Source organism: Podarcis muralis, chromosome 11, assembly GCF_964188315.1.
Source record: "Podarcis muralis chromosome 11, rPodMur119.hap1.1, whole genome shotgun sequence".
Taxonomy (NCBI): Eukaryota; Metazoa; Chordata; class Lepidosauria; order Squamata; family Lacertidae; genus Podarcis; species Podarcis muralis.
The window spans coordinates 49871289-49897225 of record NC_135665.1 but is presented as its reverse complement, the minus strand read 5'-3'; the positions used below and the strand labels follow the sequence as shown (position 1 = coordinate 49897225).

General features: G+C 43.2%; 1 protein-coding gene across 1 annotated transcript; it reads left to right on the top strand.

Annotated features, from left to right (window-relative positions):
- Positions 1–2553: 2553 nt before the first annotated feature.
- LOC114606362 (sperm flagellar protein 2-like) lies at positions 2554–24014 on the top strand. Its single transcript, XM_028748517.2, has 10 exons — positions 2554–2754; positions 6757–6859; positions 8193–8445; positions 11963–12133; positions 15684–15824; positions 16213–16289; positions 18814–19012; positions 19994–20182; positions 21149–21336; positions 23439–24014. The coding sequence occupies exons 1-10, from the start codon at positions 2697–2699 to the stop codon at positions 23632–23634; spliced, it is 1575 nt and encodes a 524-aa protein (XP_028604350.2). The 5' UTR covers positions 2554–2696; the 3' UTR covers positions 23635–24014.
- Positions 24015–25937: the final 1923 nt, after the last annotated feature.

The window sequence follows — 25937 nt, the reverse complement described above, 5'->3', positions numbered from 1 at the left end:
TTACACAAGTGCAACATTGCACAAGTGCAACGAAATTGGATGCCATCCCTTAAAAACAACAAAAGCAAAACAACAACAACAACCAAACAAACCACATTCCAGCCACACCCACACCAACACCCATCAAACTCCCAGGTCACACTATCGAGTTACAGCATTCAAAAAGGCCACAGCTCTTGGATAGAAACTGTTTTTCAGTCTATTTGTCCTTGACTTGATGTTTCTATATCTCCTGCCAGAAGGCAGTAGTGCAAACAGACTGTGTCCCGGGTGAGATGAATCCTGCAGGATGTTATTTGCTTTCCTAAGACAACGGGAACCGTACAGTTCTTCCAAAGATGGGAGAGGATGACCAATAATCCTTTGGGCTGTGGTTATGACCTTCTGGAGCACCTTCCTCTCCCTAGCTGTACAACTGGAGAACCAAGCACAAATACAGTATGTAAGAATGCTCTCTATGGAGCCTCGGTAGAAGGACACCAGCAGTCTCTCACTCAGATTGTTCTTCTTTAAAAGTCTGAGGAAATAAATTCTCTGCTGGGCCTTCTTCACCAGAGCAGTGGTATTTGCGCTCCAAGTCATGCCCTGATCGATAGTTACTCCCAAAAACCTGAATTCCGCCACCCTCTCCACCCGTTCCCCGTTGATATACAAGGGCTGAATGTCCGCCTTTTTTTCCCTGTAATCCACCACCAATTCCTTGGTCTTAGCCGTATTAAGAGCCAGATTGTTCTCTCCACACCAAACACAGAGCCGCTCAACCTCGTCCCGATAGGCGGACTCATCCCCTCCTGAAATGAGCCCTACCACCGTAGTGTCATCAGCAAACTTGATGATTTTGTTGCTGGAATAGATGGCTGTACAGTCATACGTATAGAGAGCATAGAGCAGGGGACTCAACACACAACCCTGTGGTGAGCCGGTGTTAAGGCTAAGGGCTGTGGACATATGTGACCCTACTCTAACCCTCTGAGAACGTTCTGACAAAAAATCCAAAACCCAGAGACAGGTGGAGTTGGAGAGTCCAATCGCCTCTAGCTTGGACACCAGTCTATGGGGGAGGATAGTGTTAAAAGCAGAGCTAAAATCCACAAACAGCAGCCTCACATAACTCCCCGGCTGCTCCAGATGGGACAGAGCAGCATGGAGAGTGGTGATGATAGCGTCTTCTGTGGATCTATTTGCCCTGTATGCAAACTGGTAGTTGTCAAAAGTTGATGGAAGACAGGAAATAATGTGACGGCGCACCAGTTTCTCAAAACACTTCATGATGATTGGAGTCAGTGCAACTGGTCTGTAGTCATTCAAACTACTGATTGTGGATTTTTTAGGCAGAGGGACAATAGTTGACGACTTCAGGCAGGGTGGGACAATAGACTGGTGTAAGGACTTATTGAAGATCTTAGTAAAGACCCTCGCCAGCTGATCCGCACAGCCCTTCAACACCTTTCCAGTGATGCCATCAGGTCCAGCCGCCTTCCTCGGATTCGCCATCCTCAATACCTGTCTCACCTCATGTTCCTCTACCGTGAATGAGGGGCCCCTATGGGCTGGTGGCTGTAATACCGGCGTCTCAGGTGGCTCCTTCTCGAAGCGAGCAAAGAAGAGGTTAAGCTCCTCCGCCAGCAAAGGGTCACCGTCGACAGCACCAAGGTTAGGTTTGTAGTTGGTAATATGCTGAATCCCCTGCCACATCTGTCTTGTGTTGTTGCTCCTTAAATTATCCTCAATCCTCAGCCTATAATCCAATTTTGCCCGTCGAATACCCCTCTTCAAGTTTGCTCTTGCCACACTGTAAAGCTGCACCTCGCCTGACCTGAAAGCCCTGTTCCTTTCCCGCAACAGGCACTGGACCTCTCTATTCATCCAGGGTTTCTGATTGGGGTAAAACCGGATGGATTTATTTACTGTGACAGTGTCTGTGCAGTGATTGATATAGCACAGAACTGCCGCCGTGTGCTCCTCCAGGTCTGAACGATCGAAAATATCCCAATTTGTTCTCTCAAAACAGTCCTGCAGCTGGTGAATAGCACCTTCAGGCCAGATTTTAACAGATTTTAATATTGTGGGAGCCCGTTTCCTGAGTGGGATATATGCTGGTACCAGGAACAGAGACATATGGTCGGACTGGCCCAAGTGTGGCAGCTGTAAAGCCCTATAGCCGTGATTTACATTCGAATAAACTTTATCCAGTGTCTTGTCCCCTCTTGTGGGACATTTCACATGCTGATAGAGCGTTGGGAGCACTGTTTTAAGTTCAACATGGTTGAAGTCTCCCGCAATGATGTGCACAGCTTCAGGATACTTGTCTTGCTGGCTGCTGATAAGGCTCTTTTGCTGATAAATATACGCAAAAGCAATTCGTGCTCCAGGACTGACCCCACCGCACTCGAAATTAAAGTAACTAACTAACTAACTAACTAAATAAATCACGGAGCCTCGCTCGTCCCGTCCTCGCCGGCACATGCCATCAAATCGCGCATGCGCTCTCGGGCCAAAGGCTCGTCCCTTTAAACACCAGTTGGCGGGAAATGTTTTCGGCGACGCCTTTCCCGACTCCCCCGCTGCGCACGCGCGCCCTCGCTCCTCCCGCCGCCTCCTCCCGGCCGAGCGGGTCGCCATGGTGACGGGACGCGGAGCTGCGCTCCAGGCGGCCTCGAGCCCAGTCGGGCGCGGAGCCGGGACCGCTCGCGGCCATGACGGACATCCTGTGCGATTGGCTGAACAGAGAAGTGAAGCTCTCGCGGGCAGTGAGTGAGTGCGGGAGCCTCCTTGCAGGGCTAAGGCGGGCGGGCGGGCGAGGAAGCCCCGGGAGGTGCGGGGCTCCGGCTTCCCGCGTCCCTCTCAGGCGGGCAGGCGCTTCATTTCGGCTCGCCTGAGGGAACATCGCCCCCCCCGTAAACCAGATTCCCCCCAAAAGAACCCTAGACGAGTGAAGACTTTTCTTCTTGCTCTTCTTCTTGTTGTTTAGCCCCTCGTGAGAGGAATGGCGCTTTGCACATGCTCAGGAGCACGGTTTTGCTGCTGATTCATTTGCTTCCCCCACAGACATTTCATAGAAGAAGGGGAGCCGCGCGGGTCATCTAGTCCGACCCGCTGCAATGCAGGAGTTTACAGCTAAACATGACATTAACGCCTTGCCTCCCTAATGTAATGCCCAGTGTGGGGCTCGAACCCACAACCCTGAGGTGGGAGTCTTATGCGCTACCGGCTGAGCTACCCCTGGTTAATGTAGATTCTACTTATTTAACTGTTTCATGAAATCTGCATGGCACTTGATTGTATGGGGTGGGTGGGTGGGTGGATGGAAAACTCAAAGTGGCTTACAAGAGAGATAAAACAATGAAATTTCCAATAAAAAATTAGCAATTAGCAATAAAAAAGGGGGGGGAATGGCAGCCACAATTAAAAAAACATGCAGAAAGTTAAAGCCGTAGTAGGATAGACTAAAATGAATTAAAACTCACACCAACTTTCTAAACATCTGGGTAGACTTGTATTAATAAAAATGCCTTTGGCAGGCAGCTAAAAGCTTACAGTACAGCGAAGGTGTCTGTTTGGTGTCAATAGGCAGGAAGTTACAAAGTTTCAGCACTGTCCCACTAAACCATTGCATTCTTACAGATGCGGTGTGGGTATTTATATACCCAGGGCAGGTAGTAGAGTAGTAAGAAACAAACAAACAAATAAAAGTACTTCGGCAATGACAACAAAAGACTAATGCAACATACAATCAAATTTAAACAGCACGAGCCCATTCAAAACAGACAGTATGATCAAACTGCTTTACATTTAAAGTGCTTGCATTAGTAGTTCTCATTTTTCCATCACTGAAAAATAGGTACCAGGAGGACTCAACTTTCTGACTGCCTTTGCATGACAGAATTGCACAAGGAGCAGCTATTCTATTGGTGGAAATAACTTTCACCCAAGTAACAAAAAAGTTATTACTGATGTTAATAACTGTGCTAGAGTACCAATATGCCCCAGCAGGGTTGGTGGGAGTGGGCTGGGTTTAGCCAGGGGAGGCAGTAATATTAAGTGTCAATATTAATAACTAATACTAGCAAATAACCTGTATGGCACTTGGAGGGATTCCATGCAGCTTGGTTGACTTCCTTGATTTTGAAATTGGGGTCTTGAAACTCTGGGGATTTTGAAATGTTTTGTGGGCATTTGTATCAATTCTGGGAGTCTACAATGATCAGAGGAATTTGTTTTTAGATATGGTACATTTGGAATAAATTCAATGAAATCAAGGGAGACCAGGCTTTGGTTAAAAAAATGAAACAACAGTAATACTTTATGGAGAGCAGTAAGAGTTGTAATATGTCAACAAGCAGCTTCTCCTAATCTGAAGTTGTAATGCCAGACGAGACATATAGAAGTTCCCTTGTTTCCATGTAACTATGATGCAGCCCAGGAAAGCCCCACTCCTGAATTGTACATTGGGTTGCATGAACAGAATGGCTGGTGTTTTCCACACCATAATGACTGTTTGCTCATACAGTATGTGCAAAAAGACATATCATGGTCTCAGTGTAGTTTTGTTAAAAGAACTAGAGACCCTATATAGCACTATATAGTATTTGAGGGAGGGACTGTTTTCTAACCTAGGAATGGGTGGACCTTCAGCCCTCCAGATGTTGCTAGACTGCAATTCCCATCATCCCTGACCCTTGTCTGGGGTTGATGGGAATTGGACTCCAATAAATCTGGTGTGTCATGGGCTTCCTATCACTGCAAATCATACTATTAACAGGTCCATAGAAGGTTGTATCTGCTTTGGCTCATCTATCTCCCACTGCTCCCCCTCTTTGTTATCCATCCTCCTGGCAAGTTGGGAAAGGCAGAGCAGCAGGGTGGGACTATTAAATAGCAGGGGCTATTTCTTTTCTTGTTTCCTTGGACCTTTTCTCTAGGTTGGCAATCCTACACTCCTGAGCGGTCTGTTCAAAATAAAGAAGGCTGCCAACTCAAGTTATTTGGCTCAAGAACCTTTTGATTGACTTATTGGGCAGAAGATAGTTGGAAAAATATTATTTAGTTACCGTATTTTAGTGCACTTTACAAAAACTGTGGGTAGCAGGTGTGATCTTCTCTTTGCTCATACACAAAGGAATGCCTCTTCCCCTGAGAGCACCTGCTGTGACGCATGCAAGCATTATCAAAAAAGAAGTTGCAAATATGTTTTCTTCTTCAGTTTATTCATGTGCAAAACAATGCACTTCGGATTGATTGAATCAGTTCTAATTGATTCAAACTCATATATATATATATTTAAAAATAGGTAGCAGCTTCCCAAATAACCTTGTGTTTTGTGACCTGTCTACTTTACATTACTACCTCCACATTTTTGGCAGTCCTAGGAAAGCAGTGGATGGTGTTCATTCTGAGTTACACAACACACCTCTAAAGCTCCCATGTGGCAATGATTTTCATCACGCTAGACTCTTCTGCAGTTTCAAGGGACACAAATCTGTCGAATTTCCTCAATTAATAAGGACTCTGGAGTACAGACAGTCCTTGTAGATATATGTTTATCCCGTTGTTCCTACTATTTGATCTACAAATGGCTTTCCTCCAGAGAAGAATATCATCCACACAGAGAGATGAAATGCCCCTAATGAGAGGCTGAACTACCAGATTCTAGAGCTCTTTAGGTTGTGGGAGAGGCCATTATAAACTCTCAAATTACCATTGTATCTCAAGGCTTCTTCATATTGCAAATTGGGGTTGTCTTACTCTTCCCAGAAGAAGAAGCATCTTGAAACACAGAGAATTTAAGAAATTATTACAGCTTACTTTTAAGTTAGAACTTAAAAGAGGCAATAGAGAACTGCTGCCATTTTAATAATTTACTGTAGGTTGAAGCCAACTAAATAATACTCAAAGTAGACCCATTGAAATAATTGGATGTGACTTAAGTCAGTTGGCTTGAATGAGTACCAGTATATTTTATTTATTATTATTTGTATACCACCCTTCATCTGAAGATCACAGGGTGGTTTACAACATAAAAATACAAAATGAGAACATAAAATACATAATAAAACAGAAACAAACCAATGAAACTCTTCCACAAACACATGCTGAATATTACTTAGTTGGGTGCAACTCTTCATTTTTAAAATTTGTTTCATTAGGGCCAATTCATGCATTAATGCTTCTAGAGCAGGCCTGCACAAGTGTCAGTAATCCTCAGTGCATATCTGTGTGATCTGTGGTACACCAAGTCAGTGACCCATCAGGGGTTGATAACCACCCTATCCTTTATGCTGCCTGCCTGGGCCTGGAAAAAGGGGGAGTGTCATTGAGTGTTTCACAGGCCACAATGTGTGGTTAATAGACTTGGTGGGTCATGCAGGTACAGGCCTGATTTAGATGGCGGAAGCACCTTGGTGTGATGGATCATGTGGTTTCATCCCATGCTAGCTGAAACCTGGTCTGAGAAAAGGCAATGTTGACTTCTCTGTGTAGATCAGAGGTGGGAAACCTGTGGCCTTCCAGGTGTTGTTGGACTCCGATATGTCCCCTTCCAGCATGGTCAATGGTCGGGGAAGATGGTAGTTGTAGCTCAGCAACATATTGAGGGCCACCGGTTAGCCGCTTCTGATCTGGATGTTACTGCAACTGCATGGGAGGAAGTCGCAGGAAAGTTACTTGCACTTCACGGTGGTAAGATATGAATCAGCCCTTAGGTCTGAAAAAATGGGGAGAAAAAACATTTCATTTTTCTCTTTACAAATAAACCAGAAATGGAGTCTTTTGCCAGCGAGTTTTCTTCAGGTTACCTCATCGGAGAACTTCTCAACAAGTTTGAACTCCAGGATGACTTTGCTCAGTTTTCGCAAAGCAGGTTAGTAGATGGTATATACACAACATCAGATGGTTAACATAGTAGGCTAAGTGGTGGCTCCGAGTCCTGGGATAGGGGGCTTAAGCAAGATGCTCTCAGTAGGGGAATCCTACCTCCTTGCCTGTTGCCACTGATGATGCATTAGCTTTCTCCCTCTGGGACCAATCTGCATCACTGCTCAATACAAGAGGGAGAGCCAGGGTTGTTGCTCCTCCACGTTCCTGCCTCTGCTTGCGTACTTGAAGATAGCTAGAGAGCAGCAGTGGCAGAAAGGAGAAGGACCAGGAGGGCCAAGGGACCATGGATGTTTGACATAAGACTTAGACATCTGCCTGCCTGAATGCCAATGCCAGTCCAAATAGATTAAGATGACAGCTGGTGTAAAACGCAGTGTGTCTCCCCCCCCCCCCCCAACTCAGTTTAGGAATGCTGAAGGCATATGGAAATCTGTAGGTATGCATGGGTTAGCCCATCCCCCTTGATGACAGCATGTGCCTCCCAGCTGACACGTGATTGACTCAATCTCAAGGCCATCTATGCACATAGAGTTTCCAATTCTTGAGATGGGAAGGTATGCTGCTGCCATACACTTTAGTGTAGAGGTGGTGGGGCCAGCATATTTTTGCAGGCCCCTTCATGCATTCAGAAACAAATGCCTGAATAGGGATATTGTTTATTGCTAAAAGGTGACTAATGATGTTTGGCCAACAGTCCTAGGCAACTACATTTCCCACTTGGAAAAGGAGAGGAAGGATGTAGCCATGTTTACATATATTTCATCCTGCACTTCCCCGTGTGCCTGCTATATATACTTGTTGAATGATGATTTCCATGCTCCCAAGAAAGCTTATCAAAACCCAGATAGATACGATAAGGAACTGGGATTGCTTCCCATCTAGAAGGTCCTGGGGTCCAACTCAGGTTTCTCTAGTTTAAAAACCTATTTAATGTGTCAGGGTTAGGCCACATCTCTGCCTGAGACCTTGGAGAATGGTGGCCAGAGTAATTAATGTTGGGGTAAGGCTGCAACCCTAATCCCACTTACCTCATTTGATTCAGTAGGACTTACTTCTGTGTAGACAAAATTGGATTACCCTGTAAATGGACCAATAGTTTGATTCAGTACAAGGCAGTTTCATATGCTCAAAATCTTTAGGTTTCAAAATGTTGTCACCCAAACGTTTTGATCTGTTCCTAATGATAATTTTGTTTAACTCTATCTTTCTATAAATGAACATGCTTATTGAAGAATGCTGGGCTTTGGGATCAGTTTTTGGGAAGATTTTCACATTTCAGAACCTTATATAATTGCAGAGTCTGTTTATGTTTCCAGGCTTGCCAGTGCGAAACTTAACAACTTTTCTCGCATGGAGCCCACCCTTCAACTCCTGGGCGTGCAGTTTGACCAGAATGTGGCCCGAAACATCATGACAGAGCAGCATGGAGCTGCCACCAAACTGATCTACCAATTGTATGTGGCTCTAGAGAAAAAGAAAAAAGCAGGACTCACTGGAGTTGCCATGGATGCAATGAGACCCTCAGCTCCCGCAAAGCTCAAGAGCGTGGGAACTGAAATGTATCGAGAGGTGAGCTTGTTGAGATAAGAACACCTTTCCCAATAGAGAAGCAGAACATCACATGTGACTATACCTGTTAGATATATACCTATGACATGAGAGATCAAAATAGAATTCCTGTAAACTAAATTTCTGTTTCGTCTACTGAATCTCTGTGTAAAGGATGCAGTGACTTAATTGATGGGAGTTGAAGTCCAGCACCACTTTCAAGACACATATTGGCTACCTCTGCTCTAGAGGTTACTCTAAATTCGCTTTCAACAAACTAATAGCCACTTTAAGAACTCTCTGATCTCTTTGCTTCGCAGTGTCCCAGCAGGTATCTGCATAGTTCCTTGCATTTTCAGTCTCAAAACAAATAGCTTTGGCCATTTGTTCCTGGTTTCTATCTTGGCAAGCTGAAACTGGGCAAAAGGCCCAGAAGGCTAAATAAGGAGATCAGAGCTGTAAATCTTTCAGAACATATGTTCCATCCTCACACATACATCCTCACTCTGTATAAGCTGGCTGTACTACCATAAGGGCAAGAATAACTTTAAATTAGCTACATATTTCAGGCCAAATCTACACTGAGGCGGCTGGCATTCCTTTTCACTTGCAAACCTTTTCTTTGATTTAGTTTTGCTCAGGGTGGATTTGATTTAAATCACGATTTACCGTAAACCACTAGTCAGTAAGACTTGATTTAAATCACTCTTTTTTTTACAGAAAAGCATTGCTGCTGGTATAATCTTAATATTTACAACCAGATGAAGGTTTCATTTTTGGAATAATAAATTTTCAGAGTTGTTTATACAGTTATGTCAAAAATTACTGATTTGGTTATACCATTAGAAATACATAGATAATTATGAAATTATTGTGAGGTTTGGTGAGTTAACTGTTTATATTTGGACAACTTTTCTGCTGTACTTTATTGGAAGGAGAAAAAACTATCTTTAGAAAGATTTTTTTTTCCTCCAAAAGCATTTTATTTTAAAATCCAATTTAAATTTAAAAAAATAATTTAAAAAATCTGATTTAAATAAAAAATGATTTTTTATTTTTATTTATTTTATTTTTAAAGAAATCATTGGCTTTTATGCTCCCTGGTTTTGCTTCATGAGGTATTTAATTTATGTTGAGCTGGGCTGCTTCACTAAACAATAAATTAACAGATTCTTTTATCAGATTGATGGATAGTTGACAAAGCTTTCTGAGAGAATGTAGCCTTGAGCCAGCAAGGGAGAATTCATGTGTAGAAGCAGGCATTCATGCATGTGCCCCTCTCTGGAGCCATGTCCACAAATAGGTGTAGTGCTCAGGGTTTCTAATTTGATCCAGCAGCTTTAGGTGTGTGTGTAGCCTCAGCTAGTAGCTGAGCAGAAGCGCTGATCAGCAATCAGTGCTTACTTAACCACCCATTCCTGGTCAATGCACCAACATTAATTGAATTCTCTAATCATTTGCTCAATAGCATCCCAGGGAAACAGATAAAAACTAGGATTGTAACTGAAGCAAATCAGTCTGTTGGTTGGTGTACAGTGCTTCATTGGAGGAATATTATAATCTTCATATAGCAAATGGTGATATGAGGAAATAGGAATAAAATAAATCAATGTAATGCAATATAGCAATGTAATACTTTTAGAAAAAATAGCTTTAAAATGTCCTAAGGATTTGGCCACCTTCTAACTTCCTCTAGCCCAACTAGTTGTGAAATGGAATTTCTAAATTCTCTCACATATTCACATTTTGGAAGAGCTACTCATCCAGGCCTGCAGCTGGGCAAAAGCATGCAAAGCAGAGTTGAACAGGGAGCAAGCAGAGAGTGAAAATGATTCTGTGAAGCACCTTTTATATTGAACAGGAACTGTATCTGGAAGATGGAATTTCCCATCTTTTATATCAATTTAATTACTTTTGTAGGTGAGTTTACATAAAATGTCGATTGCGGATTACAATAATCTAAGCGTAACTGGAACCCTTACTTCGTCTCCACCTAGAGTATATGTGCCCTGATGCATTCCAGTGCTTGCTTTCCAAAACAGCCATATTCCATGTATGTTTGGGCATCAAGGCTGTCGTCTTCTTCACATTCCTTAACGGCACATTATGCTGATGGCATGAAATTTCCTTCTAATCATATTGTCATCCAAGATGTCAAAATCTCACACGACTGTCACTGAGAAGCAGCAAATATTTCCAAGCACAGTTAATTTTTTCCATTCCTGTCATCACCATGGCTGCCAGTTAAAAAAGAATAAGACTTAGCAGATTCGGTGATTTAGCAGAAATCAAAGGTGGTTGCCACCACCTTTAGTTCTGCAGATTACAAACCACAGTGCTTCGACCATATTAGCTGGCAGTGGATGCTGTTAATCTGGACGTTGCTAGCTCTGCAAAACTATGAAGTACAGCAAACAGTATTAGGGATGGGGGAGAAATTTGACTTGATTCACATTTAAAGATAAACCTACCCAGTTCACACTTTCTTAAACAATGTGGAGATGCAGCCATCCTTAAAAAATTGTAGTCCTCTGAATTTTTGCAGCACAGTTCTTGGGCAAAATAATGTGTAAAAAAATGCAGATATTAGGGTAGACTGTGTATTAAAAATGCATATAGAATCTGCTCATACTAAAAGGTGTTATATAATGGAAAATGTGTACATTTGGGAAGCTTGCATACAAACAGGCATATATTAGGAAAAATTCACACTAAGATGGTGAATTCACACTAAGATGGTGCTGGTGAATTTTCACAAGCTCCTCCCTTTTTTATTAAAAAAAATGCAAACTGATGTGGAAATGTGGAGAACTGAAGTTTGGAAAAAAGGAGAAACTGAAATCAGTGGATTCACTCATCCCTGTAGCTGTGAGTTAAGGGACGCGGATGGCGCTGTGGGTTAAACCACAGAGCCTAGGACTTGCTGATCAGAAGGTCAGCGGTTCGAATCCCCGTGACGGGGTGAGCTCCTGTTGCTCGGTCCCAGCTCCTGCCAACCTAGCAGTTCGAAAGCACGTCATAGTGCAAGTAGATAAATAGGTACCACTCCGGCGGGAAGGTAAACGGCGTTTCCGTGCACTGCTCTGGTTTGCCAGAAGCGGCTTAGTCATGCTGGCCACATGACTCGGAAGCTGTATGCCGACTCCCTCGGCCAATAAAGCGAGATGAGCGCCGCAACCCCAGAGTCGGCCACGACTGGACCTAATGGTCAGGGGTCCCTTTACCTTTTATCCAAAACTAGGCCAAGATAAACTATGTTTCAGACATGTAAAAAGCTGTCCTAATTTGACCAGGGCTCAGAGGTAGAGCATTTGCTTTGCATGTAATTCAGGCCCTGGTATCTCTAGTTAAAAGAAGCTGGCAGGAGGGGATGTGAAGAACTTTTCTTTGCCTGAGAACTTAGAGATCTGCTGCCAGTCAGAGTAGGCAATGCTTGGTTAGATGGAGAAAAAGTTCTGTCTAAGTATAAGGAGTTTACTATGACTCAATGCGGTATATTGAGTATATTCAAATCTTTTGGAAAATCTTCTCATTTCAGCGCCTTAAATGTCTAGTGCCGCGTCAGGTAGACTTGACACTGCAGCAGATTTCAGACAACTTTCACAGCAAAGCGAAGGACCTCGAAAGTCAGATAGCTCGGATGCAGTTTGTGGAGCAACAGCAAGCAAAGAAAATTCAGGCCGAAAAAATCGTTGAACAATTTGAAAATGTGAGAAGCCTATTTAATTTTTTTTTTTTTATAAAAACCTCAGAGCTGCAGGAAATGTTTGTGCATTGTTTTATGTTTAAGCCTATGAATTTTCCCACCAGCTGCATCAAACACAGTGGGAATTATTTCTAAGTAAAGGAGGTTTGTGTTGTATGTATAACAGAAAGAAAGCTAATGGAAATAAATTGTAGTGTTTTCATTTAATTCAGCTAGAATTGGTTCCGTTTGCCCCACAAAACCTGTAGTATAGCGCTGAATCAGAGCAAACAGCAATTGGGTTTTTGAAGGATTGCAGTTTGTTCCGAGTTAGCATTAAAGAGTGGGTTTTCTGGGGGAAAGTAGTGGGGTAAAGGCAAAACCAATTGGGCTCGTGCCTAGAAAGCACAGGACAAGCATAAAACCTCTTGGACCCATGCTTTCCAGGCACAGGACAAGTAAAAGTGTGGACGATCCCTTAGTTTCATTTGTATATCGCTGAAGGTGATGCTGGAGTGTCATTCCAGTGCTTGGGGGTGGGATTCAGGTTGCTTTTGAAGTACAGTGGTGCCCCGCAAGACGAACGCCTCGCAAGACGGAAAACCCGCTAGACGAAAGGGTTTTCCGTTTTGGAGGCGCTTCGCAAAACGAATTTCCCTATGGGCTTCCTTCGCAAGACGAAAGCCCATAGGGAAATCTCTGGGACAGCGGGGAAGCGCAGCACGTCTTCCCCACTGTCCTCGGACCTCTTCCGAAGGCTGGCGGCGGGGCGGAGAGACCTCCTCCCGCTGCCAGCCTTCGTTTCTCCGCTATCCCGGACGGCTTTTGAACGCAGGCGGGGGGGGATCAAAGACTTTTGCCCCCCGCCGGCCTTCAGAAGAGGTCTGAAGGCCGGCGGGGTCAAAAGTCTTTGCTCCCCCCTGTCTGCCTTCCCGGGGGCTTTTAAATTGCCCCGGACAGCGGAGAATGCTGGGGGTGGGAAGAAAAGCCCTTGTCCCCCCCCCCCAGCCTTCAGAAGAGGTCGGGGGACAGACTGTCCCCGGACCTGGTCTGAAGGCGGTTTCCATAGGAACGCATTGATTGATTTTCAATGCATTCCTATGGGAAACCGTGCTTCGCAAGACGAAAAACTCGCAAGAAGAAAAAACTTGCGGAACGAATTAATTTCGTCTTGCGAGGCACCACTGTATATGAATCCTAGACTCCAGGGGGCTTTAATAGCAAGCACCAGTGCCTTGCATTTAGCCTGGCAGCAAATTGGCAACTAATGCAGTTCTTGCAAAGCTGGCTGAATAGGTTATTGTCTCCTAATAGGAGGGACACAAGCTGCAGCATGCAACACTGTTAACTTCCATTTTGCCTTCAAGAGCAGTCTCGTGCAGAACATATTAAAGCAACTGACTCCAGAACAGGGGTGGGCAAACCTTTTTCCACCCAAGGCCAACATTTCCTGGATAAATTTGCACTAAATCTTCTTGGCAATCACGTTGGCAGTGGCTGTAGGTAGACTTCAGTGGGAGGTCAAGAATGTGTTCTGTTGCCATTTTTGCAAAAGAAGCAAAATGTTATACTGAATTCCATTGCGTTGAATTTTTGTTTTGAAATCCAGTTATGTTCCTCAGCAATTGATCATATGGAACAACTGATTGCCCTGAGTGGGGATATGCATCTCTTTGGGCGTCAAAAGACACGTTCAGTCAGTTTAATGGGGCACAAATGACCAGTGGGGTGGAGATACATATCTGCAGTGGTTGCGAGTATGGAAATTCTTCTTCCTGAATTTGGGTATTTTTTAAATCTTTGGTCAAATACCATTTTGCCCCCACTTTTCAAGCTTTGCACATCCATGCAAAAACCCTTCACCCATTCACATTTTATTTGAATCATTTATTTAACAATATGCCTCAATAACAGTTTGATCTAGGGTGTCAACATTTGGAATAAGACACCAGTCCAAAGCAATTGGGTTTAGGCTTACAGTCGCTCCACCCCCACCCCTCCTACTTTGAACACTGGGAGGGGAGGTTATTTCCAATGCAACACTTCACGATTCCTGAAATAGGTTTTAGCCTGAAGCTTGACTCTGAACATAAGAAAATGAATCCTGCTGTGATAAATCATGTTATTTAGCTGCAGTTTCTATGGGAAATTTAAAAAGGCGTTTTTATAAATAACAATTTTTCAACTTATGCTGAGTCACACTTCCAGTGTACTTGCATGAGGTGGCAGACTACTTTTCAATTACATATTCATTATAGCTGTTCAGCGTGTTACTTTGTGATTATTAAAGTAAATAGGACCGGCACCAGGGTTTGAGGGGGCACGTGCCAAAGTGCTAGCTTGTGGGGCCCCCTGTGTAGGTATAGCTGCCATTATTATGGGCAGCTTAGAGCTACCATTTTCAGTTTTCTCCAAGCTGTCTCACCCGAGGAGTACAGAGTAGCTGTCGGCTAACAGTGGGCCCTGTGTTAAGACTAGGAACTCACTGGGGCACTCAGACCCTGGTGATTGCCTGAAGATGCTGCATACTGCCACCAAGTGTGAAAACCATGTAGGTTGTGAGGAACGTGCCATCCCACATCCAGCAGCAAGTTCCTCCTGTGTGACATGGTAGGATGTTCTATCGCAGCCTGGGTAGCACTTGACAAACAGGAGGCAGGGCTCTGTGTGACTTGCACTACCCTGTGGCCAATCATTTGCTTGCAGAGAAGCCACCCCTGGGAATGCTCATAAGTAGAACATCTGCTTTGCATTCAGAAGGTCCAAGGTTCCGTTCCCAGCATCACCAGGTAGGGCTGGGAGAGACTCCTGCCCGAAACCCTAGAGAGCCACTGCCAGTCAGTGCAGACAGTACTGAGCTAGATAGACCAGTGGTCTGATTCCGTATAAGGGAGTTTCCTATGTTCTTATGTAACAAATAGGGACGTGGGTGGCGCTGTGGTCTAAACCACTGAGCCTCTTGGGCTTGCTGATCAGAAGGTCAGCAGTTTGAATCTCCGTGATGGGGTAAGCTCCTGTTGCTCTGTCCCAGCTCCTGCTAACCTAGCAGTTCGAAAGCACACCAGTGCAAGCAGATAAATAGGTACCACTGTGGTGGGAAGGTAAACAGCGTTTCCATGCGCTCTGGTTTCTGTCACGTTGTTCCGTTGCACCAGAAGTGGTTTAGTCATGCTGGCCACATGACCCAGAAAGCTGTTTGCAGACAAACGCCGGCTCCCTCAGCCTGAAAGTGAGATGAACGTCACAACCCCATAGTCGCCTTTGTCTGGACTTAACCGTCCAGGGGTCCAACATGTAACAAATGCCAAACGGTAAGAAATGGCGAACTTATTTGAGATGCTGTTTATAGTGATTACAAGCTCTTTAACTTCTCATAATATTTCATTTTCTTTTTGCTTTGTTTTTTTTAAAACAAAAAAGCTCCCATTATTTACTCCTCCCAATTTTGTAATATGTTTGTGACCTTTGTGTGGGCAGAAAGTGACTCGAAAATGATGGCGCTTTGTCTGTAATTAATACTTAACAGTCAGTAGCCAGTTTTAAATAGCTCATTACCTTCTCATTGGATATTTAGAAAATGGTAGAAAATCGAAGGCAGCATGAAATAATGGCTAAAATTCAAGCAGCAATTATCCAGATTCCCAAACCAGTACTGCAGCGCCCCGTCAAGGCAATTGAAGACCAAAAGATTATGAGAAGGAGGAAGGAAGCAGAGGTAAGTTCTGAACTTTTAGAACTGGAAATTTAAAAATCATAGGCAGTGGAATGCACTAAGTATTCATTGCATTGGTACTGCATCCCAAATGCTTCCACTTGGAAACAAAGTCTGCTTAATGTGATTCGGGGGGGGGGGGGAGTGTTTTTAGAATTATCAGTTATGTATCTATGGAATTAATCATCCATTGTGTATCATGATGTTTGAAGAATGTGTGCATGTCTGTGTAAGTGGAATTCTGGTAGAATAGCTCTTGGGAAGGGGCTTGGGGACCCTGGCAGGTTAGCTGTGAGGGTGTGTGGCCTTTGAGCTGAAGAAGATGCCTCCCCTGTGTTGCAGGGTATTGAACAAAAGGAAGGAGATTCAGATGTGCCTTCTTGTTTTTCAGATCACCTATGCAGAAATTAAGAAGTTTGAAAAGCAGATGAAGAAAGAGAGTGGCATGCCTACCAGGCTCAGTGAGAGGTAATGTTTGGAACAAGTGACTTCTGGGTAGACTTGCTGTTCCACGTGGAAACTGAAGCAAGTGAGGGTCTCCCAGTCTTGAAGCTGCCAGTCACCTGGTTAATAAGCATTCTTTCTAGGCAAATAGCTTGTCATGCGGATGGGCAGATAAAATGTGTTGGAAGTTACTGCACTGACATTAAATTCTGCTTGCTGGAAACATTGCCTTCTTCGTTTTAATTTTTTGTTGGAAGTACTTTATATTGACTTGTGGTTTATTATACAAATGCTATTGGAGTGATATATACAGTTTAAGAATCTTGGTATATATTTCCACTCCACAGTATCTTGGGGTTCCTAAAGCAATTGTAGGACTTCAAATGAAAACCTTTCTGTCCACCCCAGATATCCTGCTCTACCCCTTACTTGCCTTTTTTTGTAAATTAATACTTCCAATTACTGTTTTCTTTCTCATAGGGGAGTTGTTCTAGTTCATGATAATTTTGGTTGCCATTTTCGGAACCTTTTCCAGCTCAACAATATTCTTTTTTGAGGTGTGTTGACCAGAACTGTATTCCAAGTGCACTAACTATAATTGGCAGTATTATTTTCAGTTCCTTTCCTAATGATCACCGATGTGGAATTTGCACCTTTCACAGCTGCCACACGCTGGTTCACCATTTTCAATTACCATTTTCAGCATGATCCCAATATTTCCTTCGTGGCCAGTCTCTCACCAGTTCAGACCCCATTAGGATATATGTGAAGTTAGTACCGTTTGTCCCAATGTACATCACATTACACTTGCCTACAGTGATTTGCATTTGGCATTTTACTGACCATTCACCCAGTTTGGAGAGAACCTTCTCGAGCTCTCTGCAATCCTTTTCTGTTCTTGTCACCCTGAGCAATGTATTATTATGAACAAAGTTAGTCGCTTAATTGCTCACCCCTTACTCCAGAGACCAGTACTGAACACTGAGAGACCTCAGCTGTTACATTCTTCCAATGTGAGAACCTGCTCTCTAATTCCTGTTATTTAAGCATTTACTGATCCATAAGACGACCTGTCCTTTTATCCCATGACTATTAAACTTACTCAGGAGTCTTTGGCCAGAGAATTTATCAAAAGCTTTCTGAAAGTCTTATTATACCATGTGTGCTCCATTGGACCACTCCATCCACTTTCATTGCCTAATCCTAACCCTCCCTTCCATTTGGAAGTCTGAACCATTTTCAGTATCATCCCTTAGTGATGATTTATCCTGAACTTCAACAGTAAATGCCTTTCCCCCGAAGATACTTTTTAAAAAGCTGTTCTGCCAATAGATTTTATGCACCAGCAGTTCAGGTTCTATACAGGTTCAATCAAGTGCAGCAAGTGGATGATAGGGGAGCTATGCTAATCTTCTTTTTTATATACTGCCCTTCGGTCATATTCCCAGGACAATTTCCAAAAAGAATGAAACAATTAAAATTTAAATTCAAAAAAATAACTGAATCATCTATAAGAGCCACAAACTGTATGAAACAGTCAAAGAGCTAAATACCCTCTCTTCCCTCCATCACCTACCCACCCACTTCCAATCTGAATTGTGTGCCGTCACCCCTAGCACCCAGCACATCCCCTACATATTAAACAAAAAAACCAAGCATGTAAAGGCCAGGCACATGATTAGCATTGCATCTAGTTTCACACTTGAGCACCATGGGACGGCAGCTGCCTCCTTTTTGTTGAATGTTATGCTTTTAGCACTTTCGAAAGGGTGGTAGGGAAGTAAAATGGAGAGAGCCCAGGCTCCCAGTCTTGGGATACTGCGGAGGAGACGGAGGCATCAGGCAGGCCCCCAGCTGGCTCCAGCCACCGGCCGGCAGCCGGGCGATCACCGGTTCCCGGAACAGCATCAATCAATCAGTGACTCGAGCCTCAGTAGCCTTCTGAAGCTACCAAGCACGCTAATTAGCAATACAAAAGCAATATACAAAATGGAAGTTCCCAGCAGACTGTGCTGGAAGTAAACAGGCATGTGACACACAACAGTCATGCCTGTACCTTTTAAGGTGGAATGGAACTATATCCTAACATCCAGAACTTTAAAGTCCTAAAGACTTTGGAGGAAGATAGAAGCATGTAAGTAAAAAACAGATGCTTCTCCTTTCTTTAAACAGTTTCTGCCACCTTCGCAAAGTGGTTGCGGCATTCCTATAGGTTTCCTGGGTCTTCTCACCTCAAAGTACCTCCCCTCTGAAGAAGGGCACCACATCTGTGACATAGAACCTGTACTCAGAGCAAGGCATCATGGGGGCAAGATGGCCCTGGAGAGCCATAGGAGGCTGAAGCTGCAAAAGTGGAGAGGTGCTTCCTGAAATTCTCTGATTCCACACACAAACACCATGTAACTCTATAAAACTCTGTGCAAGGATTGACAGCACTGTGAAAATCATTGACAATAGTCACAACATTTGATGAGACAGATTGGTGGCAGTTCCTTTGTGCCTTATATAGATATTTATATAACACTTGATGTCCCCATTATTATTTTAGCATGATGCATTCGGCAGTGCCTTCACAGGAACTGGATACAACTCCAGCCATTACTGACCTGTTGAACACCTACTCAGATGATGAATATATCAGGAAAATTCAGAAACGTCTTGAGGAGGATACCTTTGCCCGCGAACAACGGGAGAAAAGACGACGGAAGATGTTAAGGGAGCAACTAATAGCTCATGAAGCACAAGAAGTGAGTTAGGTGTACTGCCTTCTAGATTTTTGGGTTACACACTCACAAAGTGGCAGCAAGTTATCAGTTTGTGCTAAGATACACAACTACATAGTGAGGCCCATTAGTGGAGGGAAATCTGTAGTTGGGCATTTTCAGGAACTGACAGGACACTGACAAGGGGCTGGAGTCTGACTTGGGAGTGGGGATCAATGATTTGCGGGGAACTGTACCAGCCAAGAGGCAAGAGTTGGAAGGAGGGAAAGCTTCAGAGCTGCAGGGTGGAGCACAGGATGCATCAGAAGATGAGGGAGAGGCAGGCCAGGCAAGTGAAGGGCCAGGTGCTTCCCCACCCTCTCCTGCTCCACTGTCCCCCAGAACCAGGAGGGGATTGAAAAGGGATGAGCAGAGGAAGGTTGCACACAGGCATAGTCTCTGCCTGCTTGTGCGCAGCCTGTTGGGGGAAGATACATAAGCTGGTGGATGGGGACTGCCCCCCTGTTGCTGCAACTGCTCCATAGAGCGCAAACCTGGGAATAGTGTGTGTAAGCATCCAGAGCTGTAGAAGCAACGCTATATTTGACAATAAAGAGTTAACTACCTGCTGTGTGTATTCCTTTGGCTGGGAAGCATCCTTGACAGCCATAGTTTTTATGGAGTCCAACCAAAAGTGCAAACAAGCCTTCTTGTTCTTCAGAGCTCCTCATCAGGCTTGATGTTAAGCAAAATGGTAGCAAGAAAAAGCTGACACGACACTGAAAGTTCAAAGGGCAGCAGTTGTAGCAGTTTTCAGACTACATGCAGGGGCTCCTGCTTAGCACTTAGCAGGGGGTAATCTAATGTGCAGTGCATGATTACTTGGAAGCAGGTCCCACTCAGTTCAATTGAGTTTACCATGGCCCTACCATGGATTTCAGTTTGTTCTTTTGCTTTTTTCATACATAGCAAGGGGTGGAAGTAGTTAAGCATACTATCGTAGGTTGTCTTTTAATTTTATTTCAGGAGGCATATAGAGAAGAGCAGCTCATCAACCGGCTAATGAGACAATCCCAGCAAGAGCGGAGGATCGCTGTGCAACTGCTGCACGTGCGGCACGAGAAAGAAGTGATGTGGCAGAACAGGATTTACAGAGAAAAGCAGTTTGAAGAGAGACGGCTCAAAGAATTCCAAGAAGCTCTTGATAGAGAGGAGGTAAACATTCATTATTTTCTCTTCCATCGTCATCTTCTTTTTTAAAAAAAGAAAGCTCTTGGTCTGTCTTGTCTCTTACATTCGCAATTGCATTTATTCCGACTTGAATTTGCCTTCAAGCTGCTTTGGAGGTATATGGTTAAAGGGCTCCAACTTGTTGCCAAAGAAACCCATGTAATCAGCAGAATAGAAGGACACAGAAAATGGCTGAATCTTAGTGTTTGGTGGAAGCAGAAGGTTATCAACTCCTCCAATATACCAGTTTCCCTTAGGCCAGGAAGCAACTTTGTAAGCCTGGCCAGAACATTATTTTCTTAGCCTACTGCCAGAATTAGAGGATGCAAGGCCAGAACAAAATAATAATAATAATAATAATAATAATAATAATAATAATAATAATAATACAGCAAAGCCTTTTATTTATCTTTTTGACGAGCATGAGCTGTTATAGCATATATGCATACTAAGTGCTGAGAATGGTGTGCATTGTGGATGTGAATGCATTCATCTTGTGCTGCCAGGTGGAGCTTTGTCCCATGTAGGGGTTACGGCTAATTTACAGAGTGCACATAGCAGTGCTATGTTTGTATGTGTTGGCTTCTAGTCATCACCGTGCAGGCAAACAAACAGCCCAGGCTTCTCCCTGAGCTCCCTATTGGCTTGCTCCTCCCCTTTTCCCTAACAGTAATTAGCAGCATTGTGCAGTGTTGGGAAAACAGGTCAGCAAACCAGCCCCGCTATGCTAGTCACTAATGCACCACACCACTCTTGGCCATCTCACAGTGATAAAGTAAGCTCAAACCCACAGCCACTAAAATTCTGCAGCACTCCTCTAATCAGGCATTAAGAGAGGAAACGTTTGCAGTGGAAGGAAGTCACGTGAGATCACATGGATTTTGGACTGTGGCCAGGGATCATGAAATTTGGATGACATTCTTCTTACTTTTTTTGTCCAACTCCTTTTAGGCTCTTGCAAAGCAAGAGAAAATTGAGCAGGAGGAACAGGCCCTGAAAGAAAAACAGCTGCATGCAATGCTTGCTGCCAAAAGAGCTGAAGATCGCTATAAGAAGCACTATTCAATTTGTTGGGAAGTGGTTGAGCAAATCATTGACTTATCAACTAAAATAGGAGAATATCGAACGCTGACAAACAAGTAAGTTGTTTTATTCTGGCGGGACTTGGCTTGGTTTACCCCCACTGAACTGGGGAAAGTAAATGTTCGACACTCATTCCAAAGCTGCAGAAATAGATCGTTCTTCATTAGGAGCCCCAAGAGTTTGGACAGTAAAGCAGCCAAGAAGCCACAGGCAGAACAATCTGCAACCAAGTCCAAAGAAGAAGAAGAAGAAGAGTTTGGATTTGATATCCCGCCTTTCACTCCCCTTCAGGAGTCTCAAAGCGGCTAACAATCTCCTTTCCCTTCCTCCCCCACAACAAACACTCTGTGAGGTGAGTGGGGCTGAGAGACTTCAAAGAAATGTGACTGGCCCAAGGTCACCCAGCAGCTGCATGTGGAGGAGCGGAGACGCGAACCCGGTTACCCAGATTACGTGACTACCGCTCTTAACCACTACACCACACTGGCTCTCTTACTGATTCAGGATGGGTGGCCCTCCAGATCCTTTTGGACTTCATCTCCCATCATCCCTCACCATTGGCCAAGCTGACTGGGGCAGATGGGAGTTGGAGTCCAGCAACATCTGGAGGGCTACAGATTCTCCATCATTGACCTAGGTGATATCATTAGTCATTTAATTTTTTTAAAAGAAAAAAAAAATCCTATACATTTAATTATGTAAGAAACCAGTATATTTGTAACTTTGTGATTTGCTCTTTCTTTGTTATGCAGTTCATGTTTCTCAGAATAGTTTGGATGTAAAGAGAAAGCCATTTATCTCCTATTAATTAATTTATTTAAAAATGTACATATCACAGAGGTTTACCGCAAACATACATTGAACCGTGCAATAAAAACCATATACACATTTTAAAATCAGCTTTTGCAGAAGGTTAGTATGTTCATTGTCAGTGTAAGAATGGCAGCATAGGAAAGTTTTCAACAGGTGCTTTAAAGTTTAAACAGAAGGTCCCTGCTGAAACTTTATTGGCAGAGTCTTCCAGAAGACTAGGCCAATGACACTAGAGGCTCAGTTTCTTGTTGCTGTCAAATGAGTCTCGCCAATTTGGGGGACATTGAATGACGCTCCTGCAGATGATCTCAGTGATCAAGGTGGAATATAATGGTACATGCAGTCTGTAAGAGACCCTAAGTTGTTCAGGGCTTAAATTAATTAAAAATCCTTAATGCAAGTCGTTGAATCTTGCTTGACCTCAGTTGGGCCAGTGCAGATGTTTTCTACAATGGTGTCTCATGTTGTCAGCCATGTTCCCCCATCAGCACTTTTGCTTCTTCATTCCGCACCAACCAGAGCTTCCAAACCAGGCCCAAGGGCAGCCCCACATAGAGCCTTTTTGTAGTAATCCAGCCTCTAGGTTATCAACACATGAGCTACTCCTTTCTAGGAACTGGCAAACCAGACAAAAGTGGTAAGAAGCATTCCTAGCCACAGAGAACACTTGGGTTTAGTTTATCATAACATCTGAACCTGGGCTTGTGGTTTGTATTGCTCCAGACAAACCATGAGCTACAGTCAAGGTTTGTTCTTGGCTTGCTGCCACTCATGGTTTGTCAGTGAAAGGCAGACCATGAGCCCTAGATTCACATGTAATGCTAAGCCAAAGCATGGCTCAGCTCCAGGAAGCATTGGCAGCAGGAAAACTAAAGGAGGAGTGAAGTGTGTCAATGCATGCCTATGCTTACTCACTTTGGCTTGGTAATACATGCGAACCACGTTGAATTCTGTTCTTTTCAGAGTACAGTGGTACCTCAAGTTACATACGCTTCAGGTTACATACGCTTCAGGTTACAGACTCCGCTAACCCAGAAATAGTACCTCGGGTTAAGAACTTTGCTTCAGGATGAGAATAGAAATTGCGCGGTGGCGGCAGCGGGAGGCCCTATTAGCTAAAGTGGTGCTTCAGGTTAAGAACAGTTTCAGGTTAAGAACGGACCTCCGGAACGAATTAAGTACTTAACCCGAGGTACCACTGTAGTTCATGTTTTAATTTATTCTTTCTTTGGGTTGCCTATTTGATGTTGCTATTGATCCATGTAATTCTTAGAAAACATGCTTTGATCGATCTAACCACAGATTTATTAATATATATATGTATATATTTGCTTGATTTCCTCAGCTTAATCCCAATAAAGCTGATGCGTGACTGGAAAGAGCTGTTCTTAAAAGGAAAACCGATTTATGAGCAAGCTGAGATTGAAATACCTTTGCCAGATGAACCAACTCCAGGACAATTAGTAGAACTGGACAAAATGAATTTACTAGATGAAAAAGATTATGATGAATATAAGGTACTCCCAACTGACATGGCCTAGTGGAAGAAAATGCAGCTCAGTTAAAATCATTGCTCATGACTGCCACCTTTTGTCCATGATGCTGCATAGATTTCATATAGTAGTTTATATTAGTTTAGCCCACGTAGTGAAATGTACTAAATAATCTGTCTTTCTGGGACTAGGCGATACTTTGAATTGTTGCCATTTTGCAAGGCTGTGCTGTCATCAACTGTTTTGCTGTTTGACACACAAATGCAGTAACCTCAATATGCAGGATCACCACACATTTGTGAGAAGTGAGTTACATAGCTGTTATTTCAGCAGAAGTCAAACTGTAGTACATTCCACTGTGCTAGAAAATGTAACATAAAGGAGTCCACAAAATCTAATGTGAAATAAACGCCACGTCTGTCACAGAATGAGTAGTCTTATTTCATGCAACAGAATTGGTATCTGATAAAAAGGTGGATTAGTTTTTTCTAGTCAGATTCCTGGTATTTTGAGATCAGCTTATTTCAATATCATTACTTTTTATATAAGGCAATTCTGAGAAAGAGCTTTTATCATTATCATCTCCATGCAGGAATCTTAAGAAGAGAAATTATAGCTAAGTACATAATGTTTCTTTCTCTCCTTAGTTTCAAAAGCGGACTATGATTATATAATTGAACTCTGAATATATGTATCTTATGATACAATTTTTTTCAAAATACAGTCACTCTCCAAATACCATTGTTATCAATTTGGCTGCATTGAGGGAGAAAATAACCTTTTTTTTTCTGGGTTTGGATCTACTAGCTTATTTGAGTCTATGCAGTACCATCTTTGCAAATAGTCTTTGTGTGTAATAGAGTTTTTTTTTAAATCTTGTTTGGGAAACTAATACCACATTTATACGTTCTCTTTGTGCCCACATCCTGAACCAATTTATTTTGGTACATTTTATTTTCTACTAAGTAGTAAGTCTTCATTAGGAGTTTGTGTGGTGGCTGCCTCAACAACACAAAGCATGTTAGTTCTTTTTTTTTTAGGTTTTAACACCTGTAAGTGAAAGTTGTTGTTCATAATAGGTTGTATATTTGAACAGGGATTTCCTTTGAAGAACAAAGACTGTTCTCTTCACTTAACATCAACACCACAGTAGTGTTGGCTATCATTAAATTGACCCACAGAATATTTTCAATGTGTTTGGCTTGTAGATTTAAGCTCATTCTTTATGATACCAGAACACTATGGTCATAGAATCATAAGGTGGCAATTGAGCTAAGTTTTACTCATAGCAGACCCATTGAAATTACTGAACACAACTAAGTTCAGCCTAATCAGTCTACTTTGAGTAAAACTTAGTTGAATACTACCCATAGAGTTGGGCTAGAGACCAAGCCCCTTATTGGTGCAAGAAACCCCAGGGTTTGAACATCCTCAACAATCTCTGCTTAAAGATCTCCAGTGGGGAAGAGCTAACCACCCCTCTAGATAGCTGGTTCCACTGTGAAACCTCTCTTGTATTCAAAGATGTTTCTCCAAGTGTCTATTGAGGGAGAGATGGGGAACCTGTGGCCCTCTTGGTGTTGTTTGACTACAACTACCATCATCCCTGGCTATTGGCCAAACCGTCTGGGGCTGATGGAAGTTGAAGTCCAACAACTCTTCCTGTAAGTGGAGAAGGACTGCAGCTCATTGGAAGAGTTCGTGCTTTGCATGGCAAAGGTTCTAGATTCCACCTCTGGCATCTCCGGGTGGGGAAGACTCCAGTCTGAAGTCACAGAGAACTGCTGCTCCTTAACACAGAAAATTCTAAGTTACACTGGGTCAATAACTTAGCTTTTGTCCTGTTGTACAGCTGTGCTGTGCATCACAGAATGTGTTTATAGCCCTTATCAAATAGAGTGTTCTGCTGAAATAAAAGTGTGGTTTTGTGCCATGTGTAATCTTGATACCACAGACTCTATGCTTAAAAATAGAGTTGTGGAGCCAAATTTTAGTGACCAAATCTGAAGAAGAAAGACTGCAAGAGGCACACAGACCTGGTGCCTAATTAATCTGCAGTTTTAAAAGAAAAAAAATATGGTCTTAAATTGCTATTTAAACTTGTTATTTTTTTAGTGCTGCTATTTTAGTTTTTGCTGTGCTTTTAATTTTGTATTCAGTTACAACTTTTTCTCCAAAAGCAGTTTCATAATGTAACATAAGAGAAGCCCTGCTGGATGGATCAAACCAAAGGCCCAGTTAGCATTCTGTTTCCATAGTGGACAACCAGAATTTCTGCAGGAAGCACACACTGGATATGCCTGCAAGAGCAATCTCCTATTTATGTTCCCCAGCAACTAGTTTCTACAGGC

Bases quoted from the DNA above. Each gene is read 5' to 3' on its own strand.
- LOC114606362 (XM_028748517.2), top strand. From the start codon at position 2,697: ATGACGGACATCCTGTGCGATTGGCTGAACAGAGAAGTGAAGCTCTCG. The intron at 12,134-15,683 runs GTGAGAAGCCTA...TTGGATATTTAG, and splicing joins TCGTTGAACAATTTGAAAAT to AAAATGGTAGAAAATCGAAG. The intron at 19,013-19,993 runs GTGAGTTAGGTG...ATTTTATTTCAG, and splicing joins TAGCTCATGAAGCACAAGAA to GAGGCATATAGAGAAGAGCA.